Source organism: Leptonychotes weddellii, chromosome 12 (assembly GCF_054177405.1).
Source record: "Leptonychotes weddellii isolate Sample4059 chromosome 12, ASM5417740v2, whole genome shotgun sequence".
NCBI classification, from domain to species: domain Eukaryota; kingdom Metazoa; phylum Chordata; class Mammalia; order Carnivora; family Phocidae; genus Leptonychotes; species Leptonychotes weddellii.
In genome coordinates this window covers 20,236,696-20,262,001 of record NC_138380.1, presented here as the reverse complement: position 1 = coordinate 20,262,001, position 25,306 = coordinate 20,236,696, and the positions used below count along the sequence as shown (strand labels likewise).

The window sequence follows — 25,306 nt, the reverse complement described above, 5'->3', positions numbered from 1 at the left end:
TATATAAAGAAGTTATACAAATCAATACCAAAAAAACAAACAATCCAATTAAAAAATGGGTAGAAAATCTAAATAGACATTTTTCCAAAGAAGACCTACAGATGGCCAACAGACACATGAAGAGATGCTCAGCACCACTTATTATCAATGAAATACAAATGAAAACCACAATAAAATATCACCTCACATCTATCAGAAAGGCTAGTATCGAAAAGACAAGAAATAAGTTTGGTGGTAATGTAGAGAAAATCGAACATTTGTGCACTATTGGTGGAAATGTACATTGGTGCAGCCACATGGAAAACAATGGAGGTTTCTCAAAAAATTAAAAATACTGGGGCTGTGGGGCACCTGGGTGGCTCAGTTGGTTACGCAACCAATTCTTGGTTTCAGTTCAGGTCATGATCTCAGGGTCATGAGATCGAGCCCCACATTGGGTTCTATGCTGCACGTGGAACCTGCTTAAGATTCTCTCTCTCCCTCTTCCTCTGCTCCTCCCCAAACCCTTTGCGTTCTCTTAAACAAAAAAAAAGACTTTTAAAAAAATAGTGGGGCGCCTGGCTGGTTCAGTCGGAAGAGCATGCAACTCTTGATCTCGGGGTCATGAGTTCGAGCCCCACATGGGGTGTAGAGATCACGTAAATAAACTTAGAGGTTTTTTAAAAAAAATTTAAAAAATTAAAAATAGAAATACCATGTGATCCAGTAATTCCACTACTGGGAATTTACCCACAGAAAACAAAAACACTGATTCAAAAAGGTGTATGCACCCCATGTTTATTGCAGCATTATTTACGATAGCCAGGATATGGAAGCAGCCCAAGTAGCCATCCACAGATGAATGGATAAAGAAGAGGTGGTATATATACAATGGAATATTACTCAGCCATTAAAAAGAATGAGATCTTGCCTTTTGCAGCAACATGGATGCACCTACAGGGTGTTAAGCTAATGAAATAAGACTGAGAAAGACAAATACTGTATGATTTCACTTATATGTGGAATCTAAAAAACAAAACAGACTCTTAAATAGAGAGAACAAACTGGTTGTTGCCAGAGGGGAGGTGAGTGGGGGGATGGGCAAAATAGATAAAGGGGATTAAGAGGTACAAACTTCTAGTTATAAAATAAGTCAAGGAGGTGAAACAGAATAAGGAATGTAGTCAATAATGTTGTAATAACATTGTATGGTGACAGATGGTGACTACACTTATTTTGGTGAGCACTGAGTACTGTATAGAATTGTCAAACCAGTATGTTGTACACCTAAAACTAATATAAATATTCTACAGTAATTATACTTTTAAAAAAATGTGCTACTTTTTCCCTTGTCCCTTCCCTTTCTTCACCTGAACTTACTGTCCTCCTCTTACTGTCACTGGGGCAGTCTTTGTTGCTTTAATATTCCCTTGGGGTGATGATGCAATAGGATAGTAATTCCTCACCAGTTTTCAGGAAAAACCTTAAGAAACATTCAGCACAGTGATTGCTTCATTAGGAAGAAGTGAGTCACAGGTCTTCACATGTTTTACTTAGAAGATGTTAATCAGCTGTCAATTTAGGTTTTTTGGGTGTTGTTTTTAAAAAGCATAGGTCTGGCCTCTTCTACCCAAAGAGTAGAAACATTATGCTAAGTGAAATAAACCAAACAGAAAAGACAAATATTGTGTGTGATTCAGCTTAAATGATGTATCTAGAATGGGCAAATGAGACAGAAAGTAGAGTTTACCAGGGCCAGGGAAGAGTAGGAATGGGGAGTTATTGCTAAATGCATACAGAGTTTCTGTTTGGGATGATGATGAATAAATTCTGGAAGTAGGAGGGAAGGTTGTAGAGCATTGTGAATGTACTTAACGCCACTGAATTGTACATATTAAAGTGATAAATTTTATGCTATGTGTATTTTATGACAAAAAAAAATTTAGTAGAGTTGTCTTCAAACTTGGCCACGTAGTAAAATCACCTGGAGAACTTAAAATCCTAGTGCCCAGGCCATACTCCAGACCAATTAAATCAGAATCTTTGGGAATGAGATCCAGGCATGTATAGTGTTTAAAACTCCCCAGGTGATTCCAGTGTGCATCCAACTTTGAGAACCACTGTTGTAGATAATAGTTCCAAATTACTTCTCCCTACTGTAATGTCAAAATCTATATGCAAAGTAGGCTTTTCCTACCATCTAAAATTATCAAAAAATGTTTATGTATATGATGCCATTCAACATTTTGTAAATATTAGATATGCAGGATGAGATTAAGAGAATAACAAAATTATTGAATTCTTAGGTAGAACATAGCATATTTTGAGTAAAAGAGTAATGATATATTTAGGAATAATAATAGAAGGCATATAAAGGCCTACAAATTCCATATGCAGGATACAACTAGACTAGAGGAAGATATTTGCAGATTATATGGCAAAATACTAATATCCAGAACATATTAATATGTCCTTCAAATTGATAAGAAAGAGATAATTAGAAAAATAAGGGCACCTGGGTGGCTCAGTCGTTAAGCGTCTGCCTTCGGCTCAGGTCATGATCCCAGGGTCCTGGGATCGAGTCCCACATCGGGCTCCCTGCTCGGCAGGAAGCCTGCTTCTCCCTCTCCCACTCCCCCTGCTTGTGTTCCTGCTCTCGCTATCTCTCTCTCTGTCAAATAAATAAAAAAAAGAAAAAGAAAAATAAGCAAAGCATTCTGAACAGTTCACAAAAAGAAAAAATAATCAGTGAATATATAAATCAGTAAATACATAAAACCTCACTAGTAATGAAAATTAAAATAGTTACCATTTCCCCCACGTTCGATGAATCAAAATAAGAAAGCTGGATAATAAAATTTGAGGGAGGGTGTGAAAAAAATGGGTCTTGTGTGTATTGTTGATGGGACTGGTATTGGTACTCTTTGGAGGACAATTTGGCAATGTCTATTAAAATGTTAAATGCAGGGGCACCTGGGTGACTCAGTTGGCTAAGCATCCAACTCTCGATCTCAGCTCAGGTCTTGATCTCAGGGTTGTGAGTTCAAGCTCTGAGTTGGGCTTCACGCTAGGCATGGAGCCTACTTAAAAAAAAAAAAAATTTAAATGCATATGCGTTCTAACCAGCAATTTCACTTTGCTGCTAGAGAAATACCCACACCTATGCACAACGGAACATTTTTACAAGCATTGTAAATAATCTAAATGCTTATCAGCAGGAGAATGGTTAAATAAAATGGAAAAATCTGTATCGTGGATACTAGGGAATTACTTTTTCTTAAAAATGAGATTATTCTAGTTGTACTACCATGAGATCTCTGTGACAATATATTGAGTGGAAAAAGTGAGCTGTAGTAAAATATGTACAATATCATACCATTTGTGTTTTCTTTCATCACTTTAAAACTGCTTTTCACGGGCACCTGGGCGGCTCAGTCGGTTAAGGGTCTGTCTTCGACTCAGGTCATGATCCCAGGGTCCTGGGATCAGACCTGCATTAGGCTTCCCACTCAGCGGGGAGTCTGCTTCTCCCTCTCCCTCTGCCTGCTGTTCCCCCTGCTTGTGCTCTCTCTCTCTCTCTGTCAAATAAATAAATAAAATCTTTAAAAAATAATAAGGAAAATAAAACTGTGCTTTTCCATCATATATTTATGTAAATGCATAGAATTTGGCCTATAAGGAAGGATGTTCTGCTGCTGACAGGTGACTGGATTGGAGAAGGTGGATGGAAAAGAGGACTTTGTTTATTTAGATTTTTGCACAGAAGAGTACAGCTGGGATGAGGTAGCAGAAATGGACCAATCTGAGACTCCTTCAAAGGGAAGGTAGAATTTTAAGAGCAATATGATGAACGCAAGGAACAGTTTGGTAGGTTGATGGGATGTGAAGACAGACAGCAGGAGGGTTGGCTTGAGAGAAGAGTCTCGAAATGAGTGTCTTCATTGAATGTCCCTCCTATTCTCTGAATTTATTTTTCCTTCCAAACTTGTTCTTCCCATGTTTCTATGGGAATATGTTTTATGGGGAAATGAGATTAAAAGAAGCCAGTGTTTCTGCTGGTGCTACCAGGGAATGGGGGATACAGGATTGGCGTTTCTAATAAGCAAAGTCACTTCCATTGTCTCTATGAACAGAGATCAGTGGTAGAAATCATTTTAAATAGTGAGCAAAAAAATCATTTTGCTTTTGCTTTCTAGTACCCGTTAAATATCCATTTGAATATAATTGAGTCTGTTGACTTTTAAGTTAAAATAATGAAGCCACAGTCTGAAAATTCTCCAGTCTTCCTTCTCTGCCACATTCCTGTTTCCCTATAGGCTATAGAAAACATGACCTGCCAACACAATTTGATTTCAGCAGCCTTCTCTTGAAATCTATTATGTATACTCTCATCTCTTTAGTAGAGGGGAAGTTGGCAAACGTCTTGAGATGCCTTTTCTTGGTAACTGAATCAAAATAGACACCAGGGGCCTCAAAAATCCTAGGACTCGGGTACAAGCAGAGCAAAGATAGAATGAGAGAAGATGGGCATTTGGGAATGTATAAGGGTAAGACAGCAAAGAATTTACTGAATTTACAAGTGGAAAATTTCTAACATAGTGAGAATTGTCTCATTTTGGCTGGATTAAACTTTTTAGAATTTCAAAAAATCTTTTTTAAAACCATCTATGGTTTCTACATCATCTTTACTTTTGACCGCCACTGGCAGGAATTTGATACCATTTTTCTTTGCTGAATGTGCCCTGGAAAGAGTGGTACTTTCTTCTCTTTGCTGGTTTGGGGTGGGTTTCCTGACCAAGCAGGGCACTTTAAGCCCATATAGAACCCTAAATCAGAATGAGAGGCTGGGAAAGCTTACTGCAGCCCAATTAAAGGACAGCCTGAGAGGGTAGGCTTTACCTTTGCTGATCCTGTTGATTGTCTCCTCTGGGGATTAAAGACAAACCTTCCTTAACAAGCACATTGAGTAGCTTGGGTTTCCAAAACTCTCCAGGACCAGTAATTAATCCAACTGGTAATGAGAGCACAGTGCTGAATTCTGGAAAGAAATCATTTAACTCTTTCTATACTGAATAGTTCATTTTCCCTTAATGATAGTCCCTTTAGCCTTAGCACTGTTTATTTGGGACAGTATAAAATAATAGTCTGGTGGAAAATCGTCTTTTTCAGTGAAGTCACATCATTTCTGTGCATTTAAAAGCAAAGAATGGTCTTCATCCCCCAAATGTACAGACTTGAAAAGTCAACTTTTATAGTAGAAAGTGCTTTTTATCTCTTGTTTTGATATGGGGGCAAGTTTATACAGTTGATAATTAGTAAAAAGTTAAAATCTGCCTCTGAATTAGAACTTGTATACCAGCAGTTAAATTTCACTCTGGTACCATTTTTAAATTTTTGATGGAGTTTTGCCTGTGGACGCAACCTTCCTTGTGTGTTGCTTGTTTCTCCTACTTTCTTCTTCCTAAAACTTTGAGACATTTCCCATCCAGAGATTTCTAGCACATGGAACATCTCTGACAGCTGCCTAGTTCTAGTTCTCTCTTCTAATTATGGTTACACTTGAGTCCCATTTCCTGATGATTTCCATTAGTAATCTGCTTGTACACTTAAAAAAAAAAATGCTCAAAGATCCCACAGAACAAATTGCCTAAACCATCTATGCATTGGGGCATGTCGGTAACAGCTTGCTTCCTCAAGGCATGGAATTGGCCTCGATGGTCACTTTTTGAATCTAGCATTCTTTATTTCTCACCTTCAACCATGTTTACACAGATACATATAAACTCATATTTCTATTTCCTTCTGCCTTTTTCACCATACCCACCATACCCACCTTGGAAAACTAAGGATAAATGTCTTTCTATACATCACAGTGTGTTTAATACTAGAAAACCATTTCAGAACATTTTTTACTTTTTCTTTGAATTTGAGAAAAGGGCTGATGACTGAAGTAATAATAGTAAAACTGCTATTAAGTCTGTGCAACTATGTGCATATATCCCCACTATCTCTGATCCTTTGAATTGATCCTGTATACTTGCCATTATGATTTTGCAGTTGAGAAAATTAACAGTCAGAGAGAGCTGGAATTCACAGCCAACTCTCTGAGTCTGGAGTTTGTGTTCTTACTGACTGATTGACAAGAAGTTGACTCGAGAAGTAGTCAAGAGATATTTCACAAAGAGGGGCACCTGGGTGGCTCAGTTGGTTAAGCATCTGCCTTCAGCTCAGGTCATGATCCTGGAGTCCCAGGATCAAGTCCCGCATCGGGCTCCCCGCTTAGCAGGGAGTCTGCTTCTCCCTCTGACCCTCCCCCCTCTCATGCTCTCTCTCTATCTCATTCTCTCTCAAATAAGTAAATAAAATCTTCATTTAAAAAAAAAGAGAGACTTCACAAAGAATGTGGGATTTGCGGGGCAATAAGGAACAAGTGTCGGCATTGGAATAGTAGCTTGAGAAGGTGCTCCAGTAAGGGGAACAAATCAAAAGGATAAAGCAGGAATGAGTTCAGTTCATAAGATAGTGCAGAGATTCACCTAAATAGGACCAAGGCTGCCTGTTGGCAATTAGCAGGAACTGAGTGTGCTGGGAGGCCGGATTGTGGCGGGCTGGAAAAGCTAAACAGAGGAGTCTAGTTTGGTTGCTAGTAGTGAGAGACCATTTGAAAGTTTTTGTTTTTGTTTTTGAGCATAGGATCTGTGCAGCATTTAGGGAAATCTGTCTGTCAAGGATGCATGGGATGAGGAAGAAAGGGGAGAACGTGGAGTTCCACAAGAAGGTCAGCTAGAAGGATGCACTAGCCTTGGGCTAGGAAGTGGGGATGAAGGTGGGTCTGAAGAAGAAGGGATGGAGAGCACAGACATTTCAAAGAAGAAAGAACTGAACTTGCAATGAGTAGCTAGATGGGTGTTGAAGGAAAGAGGTAAAGCTGACTGAGATTTTGAGCTTGGCTGTTTAGGCAAAGAAAGTGGCGTTCTACCAGCAAAGACTAAGACTGAGAAGACAGGTGGTTGGAGAGAAGGCAGAGGAGGGTTTTAAGTGAGCAGATTGGTGCACTGCCCACACTTCCTGTAACCTGTGAGTCCTTGAAACCCAGTGCAAGCCTAATGTGAGAGAGCCAAAAAAACAAGACAGGATGGAAGGTGTCTGCCACCAGGTGCCAGGGTGACCCAGGGGTGAAGAGTGTGGGAAACCATGATGCGAATGGGTGCGGGATCAGAAGCTGAAAGTATCAGAATTAGAGAATGTATGGGGTTCCAGGTGGTATTGGAGCGGACTGTCAGCCAAGTGTTTTTGACAGCAAGTTCTTCTGAACGCTGTAGTCTTACGTTAATTTAGAGCTGTTGAGCCTTACGTCATTATCTCCAGACTCTGCTAGGTATGGATATTCAGAACTCTCCTTTTGGAGAGTGTTAATGGGATTAAAAGAAAAGAGAGACTTGTGAAAGTGTGTGGTGTCAGTTTATTTTGCATCTGAGAAAGCCATTATTTTTTTCCCTTGAAGAAACGCAAATATTGTGTGTGAGGATTAAGCCTTTTCCTTCTCTCTGTATCTGAAGCAAGAAAAAGACACACTCCCAGGAAAGCAGGATAAAGGGGAAAATGACTTTGAGATGCACTTTCTTAAAATAACTGAAGGAGTGACCTCATGAGCCAGCTGATAGCCTGGGTTTGCAAATGGATACTTTCTATTAGCCTGCCGCTTGGTGCCGCAGAGCCAAATATATACAGAGTGTATTATATCATATCCTGTAGGCAGGAGACTGTCTGGGAGAGGTGGACTTGGGGAGGTGAAATGGCAGGCTCGGCACAAGGATCGATGATGCAAATACAGTCAAACAGAGCTCTCCTCGTTAGGGGAAGCATTACTGATTTGGGTTCATGATTCTCTATTATATAATAATTGGTATCAGCTTCTGGTAAAATAATAGTCAAATAAGAACACCTGATATCTCAATAGGCTCTTGAATATAAAATTGGTGTTGTGCTCATTCTCCCATTAATACTTAACCATTCCCATTTCTGTTTTCTTTTTCTCTTTTATTTCTACAAGCCCATGTCCTTGGGTCTGACTCATTGCTAAAATTGTCTTCTCCTTTTGGTCTTGAGCTGTAGGGGTAGTATGGATGTGTCCTTAGTTGGAGGATGCTGCTTCTCTCTGGAGTGTTGCAGAGGTTAAAGGGAAAGCAGTAGGTCCAGGGAAGAACGTTATAACTCGATAAACTGCTTCTCTTGCCAAAATTCATTGTTAGCAGTTAAGAGTATTCACAAAGTAAGCGCCCCTTCTCCTCCAACATACACACTCAGTGTGGTTACTGTGCCAAGATTTAAAGAATGGCAGTTGTCTCTGGTTTAACACCTGCCTGGTCTGGATTCGATTTGTGAAATAAATCTGAATGAAGTCCATAATGTGTTTAAGATCACATATGCTCACTCTATGTGTATGTCAGACTCAGAGACATTGGCCTAGCATACCAGAAACTTTCTGGAAAAGCTTTAGGGTTATTTTCCCTTTTTATTAAGTAGACCCTATTTCCCATTTGTAACCAACCACCTCCCTGAATGCTCTTACTGTTTATAGTAGTTTTTCATATGATTATCTGGGGTTTTCCAGATGCACAGTCATATCATCTACAAATAGGGATGATTCTTCCTGCTCCTCACCTCTTACTTCTCTGATCTATTTGCCCTGGTTACTACCTCCAGAACAATGTTGAAAACACATCGGCTTTGTTTGACACCTTAAATGTGTGGAAAGCTGTAGGATGGAAATCAGAGAAATAGCATCCATAGTATCTTAGGCAGAAATCAAACTTGCTGGCAGGTATTCTTGATCTTCTAGGGCCAAGTCAATGAAATATAGCTTAAGGTATACTTTACCAACATATGTATAATTCTCAGCCACCCATGGAGCTATGGTAACCTGTGGAAAAACAATAGGTTCTCATCAGTCACATCTTGGAATTCTCTGGGACCCTCCAGGAAGGCTCTCTGTTTTATTATCTTAGAATTTGGTGGAAGACACAAGCACATCCCAGATGTTTTTCATGACTGCTGATGACCACACTCTTGTCTTCCAGGCCCAGCTTCGGGCATTTATTCCAGAGATGCTCAAGTACTCCACAGGTCGAGGAAAACCAGGCTGGGGCAAAGAGAGCTGCAAGCCCATCTGGTGGCCTGAAGATATCCCATGGGCAAATGTCCGGAGTGACGTCCGCACAGAAGAGCAAAAGCAGAGGGTGAGGGTTTCTCAGACCTGAGTAGCCTGTTGCTTTTCCACTCTGAATCAACCACCTCAATTTTTGGGGTTCTACTTCTTATGCTAAAAAGTCTAAAAATATGTGTGAAAGTCAAACCTGTCTCCCAAAGAAGTTTGATACTGTCTGATTTGTAGCCTTTCCCATTCCATCACTTCATCACTATAAAGACTCGGGGCGGGTCCATGAGTTTACACTTCTCTCTGCCTACTTGCCTTTTGGAGCAGTTTTAATATTATGAGGTGCTTGGAAAAACTGAAGAAACGTTAAGAAGAAGTATTAATCACTTTGAAGCCTTAGAAGAGGTCCTTATTTCTGGTTAGCCGGAACCACTGTTGAGAAATATGAATATAGAATTAAAGAGATGAGAAGTTGGCTGAGTCTGATAATGGTACTTCTTTTTAAAAAGATGGGCTCAACTAGATGTCATCCCTTGCTTTTTCTGCATATTTGTTTTTTAGTTAGCCTGGAAGTTTACTGAGAATCTTAATGTAAGATTCTTGACAAAAGTGTAAACTTCTTTTGTGAGTTGGCCTCAAAAGAACCCAAAAGCTAAACCAGGCTTTGATCAGGAAGGAAACTAGTGGGAAATCTTTGGTGCTTGGTGCTGAATTTCTTTGTGCCACAATCAGTCTAAGGGAAATAACCCTAAGGGGGCTTATTCTGTACAGGTTTGGTTTGGTTTGATAAATAAGCACCTGCTTATTCCATAGTGGGGCTGAATAACCAACATTCTTTGTGACTTTAATGTGCTTGTCTGATCTTTTGGTGACAGGTTTCATGGACTCAGGCACTACGGACCATAGTTAAAAACTGTTACAAACAGCATGGGCGGGAGGACCTTTTGTATGCTTTCGAAGATCAGCAAACACAAACACAGGCCACAACCACACACAGTATAGCCCATCTTGTCCCATCACAGACCGTAGTCCAGACCTTTAGTAACCCTGATGGCACTGTCTCACTTATCCAGGTGAGTAAACCTGTGGTTCTCAGATTGTGGTTTCTGAGGTGGATCAGTGGGCACCTCCCCTCAGACTGGAGAAAGTTTTTGTCATGCAAACTCCTAATTAACTTTTTATAACTCCCCGAAGTCTTTCTATCTGAAATTGATTTTTGAAGAATACTTTAAATTGTTTGCCATTTGTTAAATACAGAGCTGTCGATAGCTTTTTCTTTGTTTTTTCCAAAACAAAGCACTGTTAAATTGGCTACTTTTGTACCGTTTCATTCTGTCAAGGACCAGGAGCTATTCCTTCGGAATTAGCTCTTCTGAGGTAAAACATAACTTGTTGGTAGATGGGGAACCTCTAAAATTCAGATTGGGGTGAAAGTAGAAAGTTGGTTGACTGATACTAGTTTACTGATGGTGAAACGTGATAGCTTCTGATATTGATTTATCTGGTTGAAATAAAGTTCTGAAACTCATATTAAGTGTCTGAGGTATGAGTTTAGTAACTCATTTCACACTACAAAGCACGTCAGTCATTACCTATGCTGAATTTGGGGCTACATGAATCTTAACTTCCGAGTAAGGGAGAGGTAGAAGGACCCATCCGCTGACACCCCCCTCCGTGTTTTTCTTTAGGTTGGTACAGGGGCAACGGTAGCCACATTGGCTGATGCTTCAGAATTGCCAACCACGGTCACTGTTGCCCAAGTGAATTATTCTGCAGTGGCTGATGGAGAGGTAAGAAAGGATTTGGTCTGCGTCTACTCAAATACTTAAATGTGTAGCTCAGTGAGGGAGTAGTTAGAGTCCGGAAGATAAAAAGACCGGGTAGCCGACACAGCTATAGCATTATTTTATTTAAGCCTTTTAAAACATCAGGCCGTGACAGTTTTGCAAAGTATCTTATGCTGTGTATATTAATTGTAATAACTGAAATTATAATTTCAGATTTGCAGTATAGCATTTTGTGTAATACACAATAAAAAGAGATTAGCCATGTAATATTTTATGCTGTGAATCCCAGAGATTTAATCATTGGGCTTTATTAAAAAAAGTTGGATCATTAAGACTGGAGCTACTAAAGAATTCTTTGGAGGGATAAAAATATTTGTAAATCAGTGGCCATGATTTATTACATTTTACATATGCCTTTGAAAAGACTTTATGAAAAAATCCTGCTCTACCAAAATCAAGGTAATTATGGGATGTTAACCTAGTGGTAGCTAACCTTAATTGAGCACTTGGTAAGCTAAGTGCTCAACCCTCTTAAGAATAGGTTCTGTTATCTTCACTTTATAGATGAGAAAACTGAAACATGTAGAGGTTAGGTGACTTGCCCAAAGTCACGGAGTAAGTGTCGAAGCTGAGTAATGCATTTAGAAAAATGTTGTCCAGGCTCTGAGCTCTGAGCCATTTGTCAAGTTCAGGAAAGGGTTCATTAAGGCACTGTGGGCTTTTCCCCTAAAGGTACCAGTATGGTGTAGCCCTGAAGCTTCAAAAACAGCTAACAAATGTCAAAGAGCAGTATTAGAAATAAAGCTAAAAGTATTATGTCATCCTTGTTCACAACCATGGGGCTTTCCACTCAGAACACCACAAAAGTCATTTTCATTTGCACAACTCAGGAAAGGGAGAGAAATGAGAAAGTTCGCATGGCTAGGGAGATGAAGAGAAACACAGCCAGGCTCCGCAGTCGGCCCACAGGAAGTGAGCCCCCATCATGCTGCACTGACACGTTAGATGTGTGAAGTGGATTTACACGGGAACCCTGCTCGCAAGACGCTCCTCCTGTCTGGTGGGGGAGAGAAGTGTCTACATAAATGAACTCTGTTCTGTGCTGTAGAAGATGCTGCAAAGTGGTCTGTGCCTTCAGGAGAGAATGTTTCCAGCTAGGGAGTCTGGGAAGGTTTGGGGGCAGGAGCAGCATTTGGTTTTACAGTATAGGAAAGTAACAGTCGACAGGATATTTACTTTTGTAAGTATATAAACATCATGGAAGAGTATGGATTAGCTGAGGGAAAAATCTGTCAGCCCCCAAACACTAGAACTGGAGGACACTAGATGACACTGGAACTTGAAGTGTGAAAGTGATAGAAAAGATAGTGGTGGGTATATTCACAAGATTTCTTACTCTCTGACTTAACCAAAGTTATCAACCATATCTCCCTACTGAATGTTTCCTGATACTATTTAAAGACAGCAGCTCTGTGTTTCTTAAACACTTCTCTAGAGACTAATTCTTTGAAGCCCATTTTACTAAATAACTTCACATATATAGTGGTAATTAACATATGCAGAAGTTCACGGAAAAATAGGAAGAATTAAAAAAATCTCACTGACTTACCTGCGGCTTTTTCAGCACATCATTTTTAAGTCATCTATTGTAGGAATGGATGAATGACAGAAATAGCCTGCTGGTAAATACCCAAATTCAGTCAGATTAAAAAAAAAATGTAACTCTTTGCACACTTCCAGTGAAATAAAAATGGTATGAAGAGAAGCAGCACAGGTTATCTCAGAAAGGAACAAAATGTTTTTAGATTTTTAAAGTGTGATTTATTTGCCTTCTCATTTCTCCTAGATGTTGACATGTTGTTAGCATCTCAGTTTTGGACCATAAGAACTGGAATTACTCAAAATATCTCACTGCTTAGGGCAGATAAGACCACATCAAGTTAATGAAACATTATATCAGATGACTCAGTAAAAACATCCTACTGCCTTATATTTCGCATCTTTTCTTCCAAGAAACAGAAAGTACTTTACAAAAATAAATGATACCTAATACTTTTAGAAGTTGTGAGGTCATTTTGTTATCCTACTAACCTTGCCAGTGAGACCTCTTGCCGTTAGACTACACTGCCTTCAACATCCAGTTAGTTACATTTATTAGAAGGACCATTGGGGGCCTGTCTCTTCTGGTAACATATGGTCTCCCAAATCTGTTTGAATACTCTTATGTCCTGAGAATGCCCAATAATCTAAGTCCCCCTGACCCTTGAACAACGTGAGAGTTAGGGGCATAGACCCCCTATGCAGTCAAATTCACATACAACTTTTTGACTCCCCCAAAACTTAACTACTAATAGCCTAGTATTGATCAGAAGCCTTACTGATAACATAAACAATCAACTAACACATATTTTGTATGTTATATGTATTATATACTGTATTCTTACAATAAGGCAAGCTAAAGAAAGTGTTATTTTAAAAATCATAAGGAAGAGAAAACATGTTTATAGTACTACACTGTATTTATTGAAAAAAAAATCCCCTTATAAATGGACCCACACAGTTCAAACCTGTGTTGTTCAAGGGTTGACTATAGTTACAAAGAAACAAAAAATCTCTAACCTTAGTCAGCTTAAAACTAATTAAGGACACTATAAGTTACATAGACATTTAGAAATGAACCAGGAAATAGGGGCGCCTGGCTGGCTCAGTTGGAAGAGCCTGCGACTTTTGATCTCACGGTCATGAGTTCAAGCCCCACATTGGGCGTGGAACCTACTTTAAAAAAAAGGAACAAGGAAAGAATTTCAAGATAATATGATATAAACTATGTTGATTTCAAAATATTTATACAATTTCACTTTTGATGGCATACTTACAAATGCAAATGGGTTTGAGAATTTATTCTGTTGTGTTGTAAGACCACCAATTGGTGGTGGTGATATTAATCGCATTCAAGTGTCAGAAAAGTCAAATTTTGAAAGAGAATGGTATCTGATCATAATGGTATATATGGTTCTGTTAGAAGAAGAAGAAGAAGAAGAAACCAAAGTACAAAGACATTGAAGACATGAATCTTAAGCTGACCCATCCCACATGTAACAGTAGCACAACTTATTCTAGATGGTTTTTTTAACGAATATCAGTTTACCTGAAATATAAGTAGGCTGAAGAACAAGTAGGAAAACATGAATAAAGGAGTATGTTCTCCACCTGCCATTCAGTAAACACTTTCTGAGCCCTGTGCCATTTACATAGATTCGATACATAGAGGAAAATAAAGACTGCTCTTGCTCTTAAGGAGCACACAGGTAGGTGGTAGAGAAAAACACATCAAAGCACAATGGCAATGAGGTAAGGATCTAGAGGAAGCAAGCCCAGGGTGCTATGGAAACAGAGGAGAGATCCTGAGCCTCGGCCACAGGGGAATAGAGGGAGTTGTCTGGGCTCCTTAAGGTTCACCTGAGGTCAGACTAGAAGCAAAGGTGGGAGTTGTTGTGTTCCTATCGAAGGGAACAGCACATGCAGTGCATCGCACTGGGAGAGTGTGGAAGGGCCTCAGTGGTTCACTGTAGCTAGAGGGGTAAGAGTGACCACAGTTTGAAGGGCCTCATTGGAGTGGGTCTCTCAGAAAAGCATTGATGCTAACTGTACACCCTCTGAATATCTTTCCCTCCTAGGGCTTGGGGCCCTTTCTCTGGGACATGGTGACATCCGGCATAGATAACCACACAGTGGCTCCCAACAGATGGAAAGGGAGAGCAACAAGAGCTCAAGCAAATACAACTAAAGCACTGAGGCTGAAGAATAGGAAATTCCAAAGAAATGTTAACACCCAAGTGATTTATTTATCACCTGCCATTATTCTGAATAGAAATCTCTTCGTCTGCTTCTTCTTCCTATTTCCTCTCTACCCTTTGCCACCATCCATTAATCTTTCATGCCATATAATTTAACTTCCTTAAAGTATACTGTATATGGCAACTTTCTAATACCATTTTTGCTACGAATACAGTTGTAACTAAATGTGTATACATTAAATTGCTGCCATTGGAGTCTGAGTATTGGGAGAGCTGCACTAGGCCAAGCTCTGCAGTGGGATGGGCAAAAATATAGAGGGGCAGATCTGGAAAGAGGAAGACTGTTTAATGGCAAAAGGTGACAGGGGCTGGCCAGCTTTGGCTGGTGTTTTGAGTGGAATCATAGACCATCTACAAATTGGCAGTGTAACTTGCCATTTAAAGTGGCATCATTTGCAGTAACACTCACTGGAGTAATGAAATCAAAGAGATACTAACTTTTGGGAAGCAAGAGTTTTGTGAGTTCCTGAGTGGGCAACTTTGCAACCCTAAGGGGAGGAAATGGGATGTCTCTGCCTCTTAGTGATGGGCTCTGAAGGCTTGCTGGCATAATCCACTGCCTTTGAGAACTCAGAGCAAATACTAGGGTAGTTCAAAGGAATGTCCCATTTTCTGGGAGGCTTTTGACAAGCATTCTGAGAAGCACTGTCATCGTCTAAGTATGGTAGTAGAAAAGCAGGAGGCATTTTAAGTATCTACCTCTCCTCAGCTTGTGACACTTTCTTTGGGACACAGTTAACATGCAAGCACGAGCTCTCTACTCATTGGGCCCAAGCAATGTGAATCAGAGCTCCAGTGAGCACAGCTAACATCCTGAGACCCAAACCCACAGAGATATTGTACCTGAGCAGACTGATTTATCACCTACCCTAATTTTGATTCGAAATTGCTTTCACTGCCCCTGCTGCTTTTGTTTTTGAGGGGGAATAATTAATCAACTGCACTTATTGAGCAAAATGGACTGAAGTAGCTAGATATAGGTATCCAGGACTGAGAACTCTCTAAATGCAAAGCATTATACTAAAAGGAGTGGCTCTCAGTCAGGGTACACCCTCCCCACCCCCACCCCCCCAGGACATTTGATAATGTCTGGAGATGTTTTTGAATATCATGACTGGGGAGGGTGCTGTTATCATCTAGTGAGTGGGTAGAAGCCCGGGGTGCTGCGAAACATCCTACAGTGCACAGGACAGCCCCCCACAGCAAAACCTTGTCTGGCCCCAAATGTTAATAATGCCAGTGCCGAGAAAACCCCTGTCCTTGATCTAACAAAACTAAATTCTAGTCTGTTCTCTCACCAGATAAAAGTTTTTTTGGATGTTTTATTTTGTTTCTTCATAATTCCTCTCCACTAAAAGGAAAGCAGTTTTTGCTACATTAAAAAAAAAAAAAAAATGTTTCCTGAATTTGGCAGTTTCCATCAAAAATTAAAATATATAATAACTTTAATATACAGTCCCACCTCTAGGAATTTACCCCATGAGTAGACTCCCGTAAAATATACAATGTGGTATGCAAAGATATTCATCACAGTACTGTTGGTAATAGCAAAAGACTAGAAACTTCTTAAATGCCCATTAAAAGATGGCTGGTTCAATAAATCATGGTGTGCTCATATACTACAATGCCGTGCAGCCATCACTATGAGTCATGAATGAATGAAGTAGTTTTATATGTTCCAAAATAGAATCACTTCAGAGATGTATTGTTGGTGAAACGAGCAAGGCACAAAAAGATAATGTAGAATAAGCTGCCATTTTTCTTTTTTAAGAGGGAGTAGAAAGGGGGAAATAGGAGGGAGTGTGTGTGTGTGTGTGTGTAAATATGCTTGCATATAGAGAGAATGTCCCTGCAAAGACACATAAGAAGTAGGTAACCGTAGTCACCTCTGGGCAAAAGGTCGAGAGTACTGGCATTGCAATTGCATATCCTTTGGTATCATTTGAATTTTTTTAGAATTATATTTATGGTCTATTCAAAAATTCTAACTTTTGAATTTTATGGTTTATTCAAATTTTTTAATCTGAGCCATATTAATATATTACCTATTCAAAAGAATTCAAAAGAATAGATAATAATACATTGATATGGCTCTGATATTTCAAAAATTATTTAAAAGTGTACATTGGAAAATCTTGCTTTCTGTCTCCTAGCCAACCTATTCCCACAACTCCCCTCCCCGCCACACACAAGGAGGAAAATATTTTCAGTGGTTTCTTTTGTGTCCTTCCAGAATTTCTTTGTGCAAATATAAGCAAATTCAAATATATATTCTAATCCCCCCCCTTTTTATACACAAAAGATAGCATACTAAAAACCCTGTTCTGTACATTGTAGGTCATGTTAATTTAAAAATGTGTATGTATTTGGCTGAGCACGTAGCAATTTGTTATAATCCTTTTGTGACTTTGATTCTTTACTCTCCTGTCCTTTCTGCCTCAGGTGGAACAAAACTGGGCCACGTTACAGGGAGGTGAGATGACCATCCAGACGACACAAGCGTCAGAGGCCACCCAGGCGGTGGCCTCATTGGCGGAGGCCGCCGTGGCAGCTTCTCAGGAGATGCAACAGGGAGCTACAGTCACCATGGCACTCAACAGGTGGAGGCAGGGCTGGGGGAACACACGAGGACGGTGAATCTGTCCCTCCCTCCGGGTCGAAAAGAGAAATGTGGTACCTCTGTCACAACTGGCGGTTGGAGCTTAACATTAACACTCTTGGCCCCTAGGGTATTGTAGTTTGGCTTCTAATCAGCCTCGCTCACCCCGTTACTGCCCCACCCCACCCCGCAGCAACCAGTCCAGCCTTCTGACTTCCAGCTCAAGCCTGCTGGTCCAGGGACATCGATCCGTTTCGCTTTATTCTACCTTGTGCCCTTTATCAGACCAAAAGCAGCAGGGTTTGAGTACCTTTGGGTTTTTAAAGGGACCAATGGATATGATAAAGCAAGCAGCTTCAGGACTGATTTTCCATTTACCCTACAGAACAAATTGCTTTAGTCATACTTTCACTCCTACAAAAGAAACTACTTTTTGTTAGAGGCATTAATCCATGTTTGGACTGGTTGAGAGCTGATTTTACTGACTTTTCAGGAAATTTGTTTCCCTTGCTTATCAGTGACTTTGAAATGAGTTTTTTTGTTTTTTGGGTTTTTTTTTTAAAGATTTTATTTATTTATTTGAGAGAGAGAGAATGAGAGACAGAGAGCACGAGAGGGAGGAGGGTCAGAGGGAGAAGCAGACTCCCTGCCAAGCAGGGAGCCCGATGCGGGACTCGATCCCAGGACTCCAGGATCATGACCTGAGCCGAAGGCAGTTGCTTAACCAACTGAGCCACCCAGGCGCCCTGAAATGAGTTTTATTTAGATTATTAGGAAAAATAATTTAAATATTTTTCTTCAGGTATGTTTAGGAAAGGTGCTGCAGAATGGGATACTCCAGTGAGAGAGTTTCCAAAACAATATTGCTCCCTGCTTGCTTCCTTCTGTTGGTTTTTGACAGATCATCCCCATATCATTCTTTTTCTTCATTGCTGACATAATTTTCATTTCAGTGGACCCAAGCATTTTACCTAATAGTTAAGAGTGTGGATCTTGAAGCTAGACCATCTGGGTTTACATTGCAGCTCTGTCACCTACTAGCTGTTTGACCTTGGATTATTTACTTGAACTCAGTGCCCAGGCTTTCCTCTTCTGTGAAATGGGTGTAATAACAATAGCTCCCTTGTAGGGGTGTTATGAGGACTGAGAAGGCCACTGCACACAAGATCCTTAGATCAGTGCCTGGCGTATGGTAAGGCTACTCTCCCAGTTAGGTGCAGCAGCTGTGAGCGTCACAGTTAGCCACTGAATTCCTATGACCTGCCTGCACTCTCCTGGGGAAGGTTGTGAAATAAGGAGTGCTCTAAGATACAATGTCTGCCCAAAGAGAAGTCCTGTTATCTTTGGGGAAATTGATTTAAGTAAAACACTTAGTAAACACTAGTACTCAATGTAATTCACTATTGAATTGTGTAGTACAGACCATGAACATTGTAGAAATTCAGCGGAAGGGGATCGCCTCCTCCAAAATAAAAAAAAAAAAAACGGCCAAAGTTTAGATTGGTTGTGATAGATAACTAGAAAGTCTTGATAGGCTTATGTACGAATGATTTCCATGTGGCTGTGTAGTCTGGGGGCTGTGAAGGTTCTGAGGTCACAGATTCAGGTTTGAATTCTAGCTCTGCCACTTACTAGCCATTTGATCTTGAGAAATTTAGCCATTTGATCTTGGTTTCCTCATCATAAGGATAATTTTCATCATACAGAATTTAAAAAGATTCACTGAGATGATACATATAAAACTCTCATTGAAGTGTCCAGCCCATAGTTAGCACTTCAAGAATTAGAGTTGTCAGGGCACCTGGGTGGTCCAGTTGGTGTCCGACTCTTGATTTACACTCGGGTCATGAGCTCAGGGTTGTGGGATTGAGCTCCGCACTGGCCATGGAGCCTGCTTAATATTCTCTCTCTCTCTCTCCCTCACCCCTCTAAAAAAAGAAAAGAATTAGAGTTATCATTGAAATTGCATTTTAAATTTTGTCTATTCAGAATTACTTACGATGAGAAGAGATTAGAAATAGAAGGCCCATTAGGAAGAGGCAGGCCAAGTGTGCCTTGTTAAAGCCTTGGAAACTAAAGTAGTGACGGTGGAGATAAAGTGACTGGGTTTGAAGGGAGTGTGGCCAGAGTGTGGTTGATTAGGTATGCAACACACACACCTCCCAGGGGTACTCAGTGAGTCCCCGAGTGACCTGGGATTGAAACTTTTTTCTTAGCCCATTGAACCATGTGGCTCTTCAGTAACATGAAAGTCTTATTTGACCGCTTGCACTTTGGCCCAACCCCACTCCTTCCTTTAAGAGAGGATGCACAGATAAACTTCCTAAAAGTCATGGCCAGAGTGAAAACCTCCCTCTTGGTCTGGTAACCCCTCACTGTGGTATGGAGCCTAACGGGGCCACCATTAAAGACCATCGAAACTTGATTTCATTGAGCCAGCACCTTGGATATTCCAGTGAAGTGTGAGTGTCCTGGGAACCCTATACATAGTGGAAAATATGAGGCACATTCTGGCTCCCTTTAGTGTAAGGACCAGGGCTTATTTCTAAAGGCAAGGAGAGTAATGGTTTCCCCTGAGGGCTTGTTAACAAACTCCGATGCAGCTGAGGTGGCTATAGTGTTTACTCCAAAGGAAGGAGAATGCAGTTCACTATGGCATGGAGGAGGACTAGAGATGTTGAAATCTCTTTGCAATCAGAGAGTTCAGTGCCCTGATGAGTGTTGTGGGATGGTGTGTTGCAGCCTCTGCTAGAGGTGAAGAAACCAAGCCCGGCAGCCAAGACTAAACTATAGCCGGGCTACTAGGGGCTTTCTGATTCCAAGCGAGGTCACCCACTGTCTAATGCCAGGAGGTTTGGACTTAAGACGCAGACCCCTGGTGTTTGCTTCTTTGTGGAATTAGACAATACTCCCAGCCTCTGCAGATTGTGTTGCTGGAAGTCATCTTAGTGAAAACTACACTGAGAAATCCGGTCTTTGTTTCCATGGTAACAAAGCGATTTCGTAGAGCTGCTTCCTTCTAGCCTGTTTCAGGTGCAGATAGAACAAGCATGGTTCTTTAATAATCACCTGCCCCACTGCTGCGCTGTAAACAGCAGATGAGGGTGCAGAGTGAGGAGAGGCAAGCTGCATGATATGGCAGGTGGGGAATAAGAAGGCACAGGGGCTCCTTCATCTGCTGGAGGGGAAAGGGGGGTCAGTCAGGACAGATGCAGGACAGACCTGTTGTTCAACCACGCTGTTAAGAGAGTTTTGTGTAGCAAGTCAGAACAAGGGCCCTGGACTCAAACAGCCTTCAGCCCACCCTGGCATTATAAACCCAAAGAGGGTAAGGAGAAATTGTCATTAAGAAAAATCTGGAAACAGTTAATTTTAATTATTTTCAAAATACATAATAAATCAGCACTTTTAGGAAGGAGATGGGGAGAGAATCAAAAGGAACAAATGAAGTGCAGAACATTACAGCTCAAAAAACCAAAAGTATTCAGCTGAACAACCAGAGGGAAAGGAAGTGAAATCATCATTTGCTTGTTGCGATACAAAAATTAATTTGAAGTTTCAGTTTGTTGGTTAAGCCATCCTAGATTATATTCCCTCTTAAGTCAGTTTAAGTCACTACGGCCCTGGGGTGCCTGGCTCGCTCAGTCAGGAGAGCACACGACTCTTAATTTCAGGCTCCCCATACTGGGCATGGAGCCTACTTAAAAAAAAAATTGTCCTAAAGTCAGCACAGCCCTTGCATATACAGATGCATGGTAAGTATTTATAGCCTGAGTCTACATTTGCCCTAGTAGGAATTCACACTGTGTTGTCGACACCGAGACAATTTTTACTTGTGCGTCTACTGTCTCTCGTGCTGCGACTCGGCGCTATGCGGAAGCAGAGGCTTTGAGTCTGCTTCTCAAGGAACTCAGAGGTGCTCTTCTTTTGTTATGAAGACACTTGGCATAAAAAAGAAGTGAATCCTATTTTTAAAGAAAAATTTACTGTTTTTTTTTTTAATGAAAGTACTATTGACTTAGAATTGGAGATATTAAAATAAAATATGGCTGCAATGTACAGACTGGTACTTATTTGTCTAGTAAAATGGGATAGACGACCTAGACTAGAAGCCCTCTCTGGAGATGGAGGGCAGCTATGAAGGCTGGCCACTTGCAGATGAGAAGCTGATGAAAACTTTGCATTGGTAACTCTGGTTTAGAAACTTACTTTTGTCAAAAACTTGTGAACGGTAGCTTCACCTTGTAAGTAAAGGGCATCTTTTCCTTGAAGTCTAGTTTGCTTACTCCCATGAGGTCTAGTGTCAGTGGTTAGGGTAGATTTGGAAATGAAGGCCTGTTGGCCACCGGAGTGGCCGCTGTCATCATGCCCCACGTCATGCCCCACGGGGAAGATCCCTCCATCACTGCCATGCCTCTGGCCCCTGAGCAGGGATGAGATAACCAACCTCCCCAGCCTGTAAACTTGTCATCCCCCTCACACCTCTGGTCCCGGATTGCACTGGCTTGGGCTGGTTCACATCCTTTCCTCTGTCAAACATATTTTAGAAAGGTGTTAACGAAAATGACTTCAAATATGTAGAGCTTCAGACGTAATAAAATAGGTGTGATTGGGAACAGGTGCACTTCCACATCCACGTAGCTGTCCTCCCTTCATCGCCCGTAAAACTCCACACTGCAAGCCCGTCTCCAGGGTCTCCAAGACGGGCAGGACATCCCCTTTCATGGTCACAGAAATATGAGTATACAAACTGTGACAAAAACTATGGGGAATGGAGCAGTCACTGAGGTAACCTGTAAACAGAGATCATATTTCCGTATAAACAATTCTCATTTACAGCTTCCTTCTTCAAAATACCACACTGCTGAAGCTTTTCTCAAAGAATAGACTTTTCAGCTCTCCGCGATGTCTCAGGACAGAGTGTGAAATATTTTTGTCATGAATCAGTGACAGCTGGATACTCAAATTTTCTAAGAAACATCAGTTACTTAAAATATATTAAAGATTAAAGATCTAGACATGAAATCATTATTTTTATGATCTCTTTTTTTATTATTTTTTTTTTAAGATTTTATTTATTTATTTGAGAGAGGATGAGATAGAGAGAGAGAGCATGAGAGGGGGGAGGGTCAGAGGGAGAAGCAGACTCCCTGCTGAGCAAGGAGCCGGATGCGGGACTCGATCCCGGGACTCCAGGATCATGACCTGAGCCGAAGGCAGTCGCTTAACCAACTGAGCCACCCAGGCGCCCCTTTTTATTATTTTTAAAAGATTTTATTTATTTATTTGACTCACAGAGAGAGACAGCTAGAGAGGGAACACAAGCAGGGGGAGCGGGAGAGGGAGGGAGAAGCAGGCTCCTGGCTGAGCAGGGAGCCCAATGCGGGGCTCGATCCCAGGACCTTCGGATCATGACCTGAGCTAAAGGCAAATGCTTAACTACTGAGTCACCCAGGCGCCCCATAATTTTATGATCTCTAATCAAGATTTTTGAAGGACTTTAAAATTAAACTCTACCATGTAAAATGTAAAGAATAGCTTTAGTAGTAATTGCAGATCAGAGGTCCCTTTCAGTTCTAAATTAATGTTACAGATACTGTGCAATGACTGACTCTGGGCATCGGATCACCAAGAAGTGTGTCTCAGCATGGAGGGTGATCTTAGCTCTCACATGGGCTGCATGTGCACTCTAGGACTGTTGAGCTTTTTGCTCAGCCTCAGTTACACCCCCAAATATTTATGAAGGAAGCAAACAAATTTGAAATACGTAATTATGACCTTGAACTAACTCAAAGGAAGCCAGGAACTTGAAAGTTGCCACAGATGAGTGACTAGGAAAAAAAAAGAGGGGTGTGTGTCAGCAATTTTGCATTTATTATTTTGAATAAATGTCAAAGGGTATTTACATGGAGAAATACAATGTTAGGTGAAAAAAAGCAGGCTATAAAACTGCAGTATGATCCTAATTATTAGCTGTTGTATTTAAGATTAGAAGGAAATAACTTATCTCCGATGATATTTTTAAAGTTTCTTTTATATTTAATGAAACCTTAACAAGTATGCTATGTGTATTTTATTATCAGAAAAAAATAACTTTTGAACAGAGACATAAAAATTAAAAAACAAATCAAATTAGTAAGAAAGGGAGAATTTTCTATTTAAGGGGACTTTTCTATCCATTGGGTTTCTTCTCCTGCTTCCTAGAATTCTTACATTCCCCCAGGGAAGTGATTATGTCAGTTGCTTCACTTGTCTGCTGACTTTCATAAGTGAAAGTGACACTATTGAGTGTGGTACATGTTGCTTTGCCCACAGTAAGGACATGTCTACCCTAACCAGTCCACGGCCCCTCATCCCCCCAATCCCACCTACAGCTCGTGACTACAAGGTGTGCCGGCCAGAGTTAGGGCCTGCAGCTTCAGAGCAAAGCTGGATCAACTGGCTTTTTCGGTGTCAAATCCAGGACTTTGCCCATCTCTGCAGAACTGGATGACACCACCCCCTCTACTCCATGCCCACATTTGATACTCCTTCAGTAACTGTGCAAAGTGGGAGCTGATACTTTCCCAGGAGAGGTGCTGAATTTCTGCTGCTTTCACATTTTAACATCTCTGAAATTTGGATACTACAAGACTACAATTATCAGGCATATTTTCTTTCTTGCTGGCACATAAAATAATGGTGCATTTTCTAGTTTGTAGCATCATAGAATCAATAAAAATGGGTATTTGTGCATTTGGGAAAAGCATATCAAGAAAAAGAAAAATAGGATACAAATTGCTAGAATGGTGCTCACTATAAACAGATGGTTAATATCTTTCTATTTTACAAAGTGTTTGCAGTGAAGGGAGATTTCTTGTTTCATTGTGTTTCTAGAAGCTAGGAGTTTGGGCTTACCTGATCATTTAAAATTTCAAGCCTTAATTTAGCACTGCCCACATGTACCCTGAGGCAAAGAGAAGAGCTAGACTTTGCAGGATATTAGGGTCTTAGCCATAGCCAGATTTATAAAGCTAATGTGAGATTTTCTTTAAGTCTAAGAAACGGGTGTTTGAGGGGGCACCTGGGTGGCTCAGTCGTTAAGTGTCTGCCTTTGGCTCGGGTCATGATCCCAGGGTCCTGGGATCGAGCCCCGCCATCGGGCTCCTCGCTCCGCGGGAGGCCTGCTTCTCCCTCTCCCGCTCCCCCTGCTTGTGTTCCCTCTCTCGCTGTGTCTCTCTCTGTCCAATAAATAAATAAAATCTTCTAAAAAAATAAAAAAATAAATCTGTGAGACTTGGGGGTTCTCTAGCTATTTACTGTTATCATTTAAAAATTCCTCTGGCTCTGTCCAGCAGCACTGGACTCCTGCATTCACTGGTGGGCTCACACCCATGGAGTCGGTAGAGAGATCCAAGGAAGGGTTGGGAAGATGGTTTGTCTTGCTGCAGTGCTGTACCTTTATTCAACTTACACATCCCCCTCTCTGCTGTTCCTGTGCCCACAGTGAAGCCGCCGCCCATGCTGTGGCCACACTGGCCGAGGCCACCTTGCAAGGGGGGGGACAGATCGTACTGTCCGGGGAAACCGCAGCAGCTGTCGGAGCACTTACTGGAGTCCAAGATGCTAATGGTAAGAGAGCATAAATATTTTATTGACTATCTTCCCTGTTTCCAGTTAAACCTTCATGACATGACTGACAGCAGACCCTTCAGAAAGAGGTTGAGCTTTGATTTGAGTTTTTCTTTATTGATAGGCAACTGATGCCGAGTGAAATCCTAGGAGCCTCTGATTCCTTTCACTAGTAGGAGACTTGGGGTTTTCGGCGGGGCGGTGCGGGGGGGATGCCATGATAATGGCTATCTAACTGAATTGCTTATTTGAAAAGTATTTTGCTGTGATAGGCCTGGGAGGTACTTTAAAATTTGCTGTGGGGCACATTTTGTCC

General features: G+C 41.0%; 1 protein-coding gene across 7 annotated transcripts in view; it reads left to right on the top strand.

Moving 5' to 3' along the window:
- The window catches only part of NRF1 (nuclear respiratory factor 1), a 131,359-nt gene that overhangs the window by 73,380 nt on the left and 32,673 nt on the right, over positions 1-25,306 (top strand). For 5 of the 7 annotated variants that reach the window (XM_031023648.2, XM_031023649.2, XM_081800101.1 and 2 more), the window contains exons 6-11: positions 9,060-9,218; positions 10,012-10,209; positions 10,825-10,926; positions 14,601-14,759; positions 17,223-17,380; positions 24,866-24,990. In XM_031023648.2, coding sequence (XP_030879508.1) covers positions 9,060-9,218; positions 10,012-10,209; positions 10,825-10,926; positions 14,601-14,759; positions 17,223-17,380; positions 24,866-24,990 — 901 coding nt within the window. The remainder of the gene's footprint in view (positions 1-9,059; positions 9,219-10,011; positions 10,210-10,824; positions 10,927-14,600; positions 14,760-17,222; positions 17,381-24,865; positions 24,991-25,306) is intronic. The other 2 variants (XM_031023651.2, XM_031023653.2) reach the window with 2 other exon arrangements.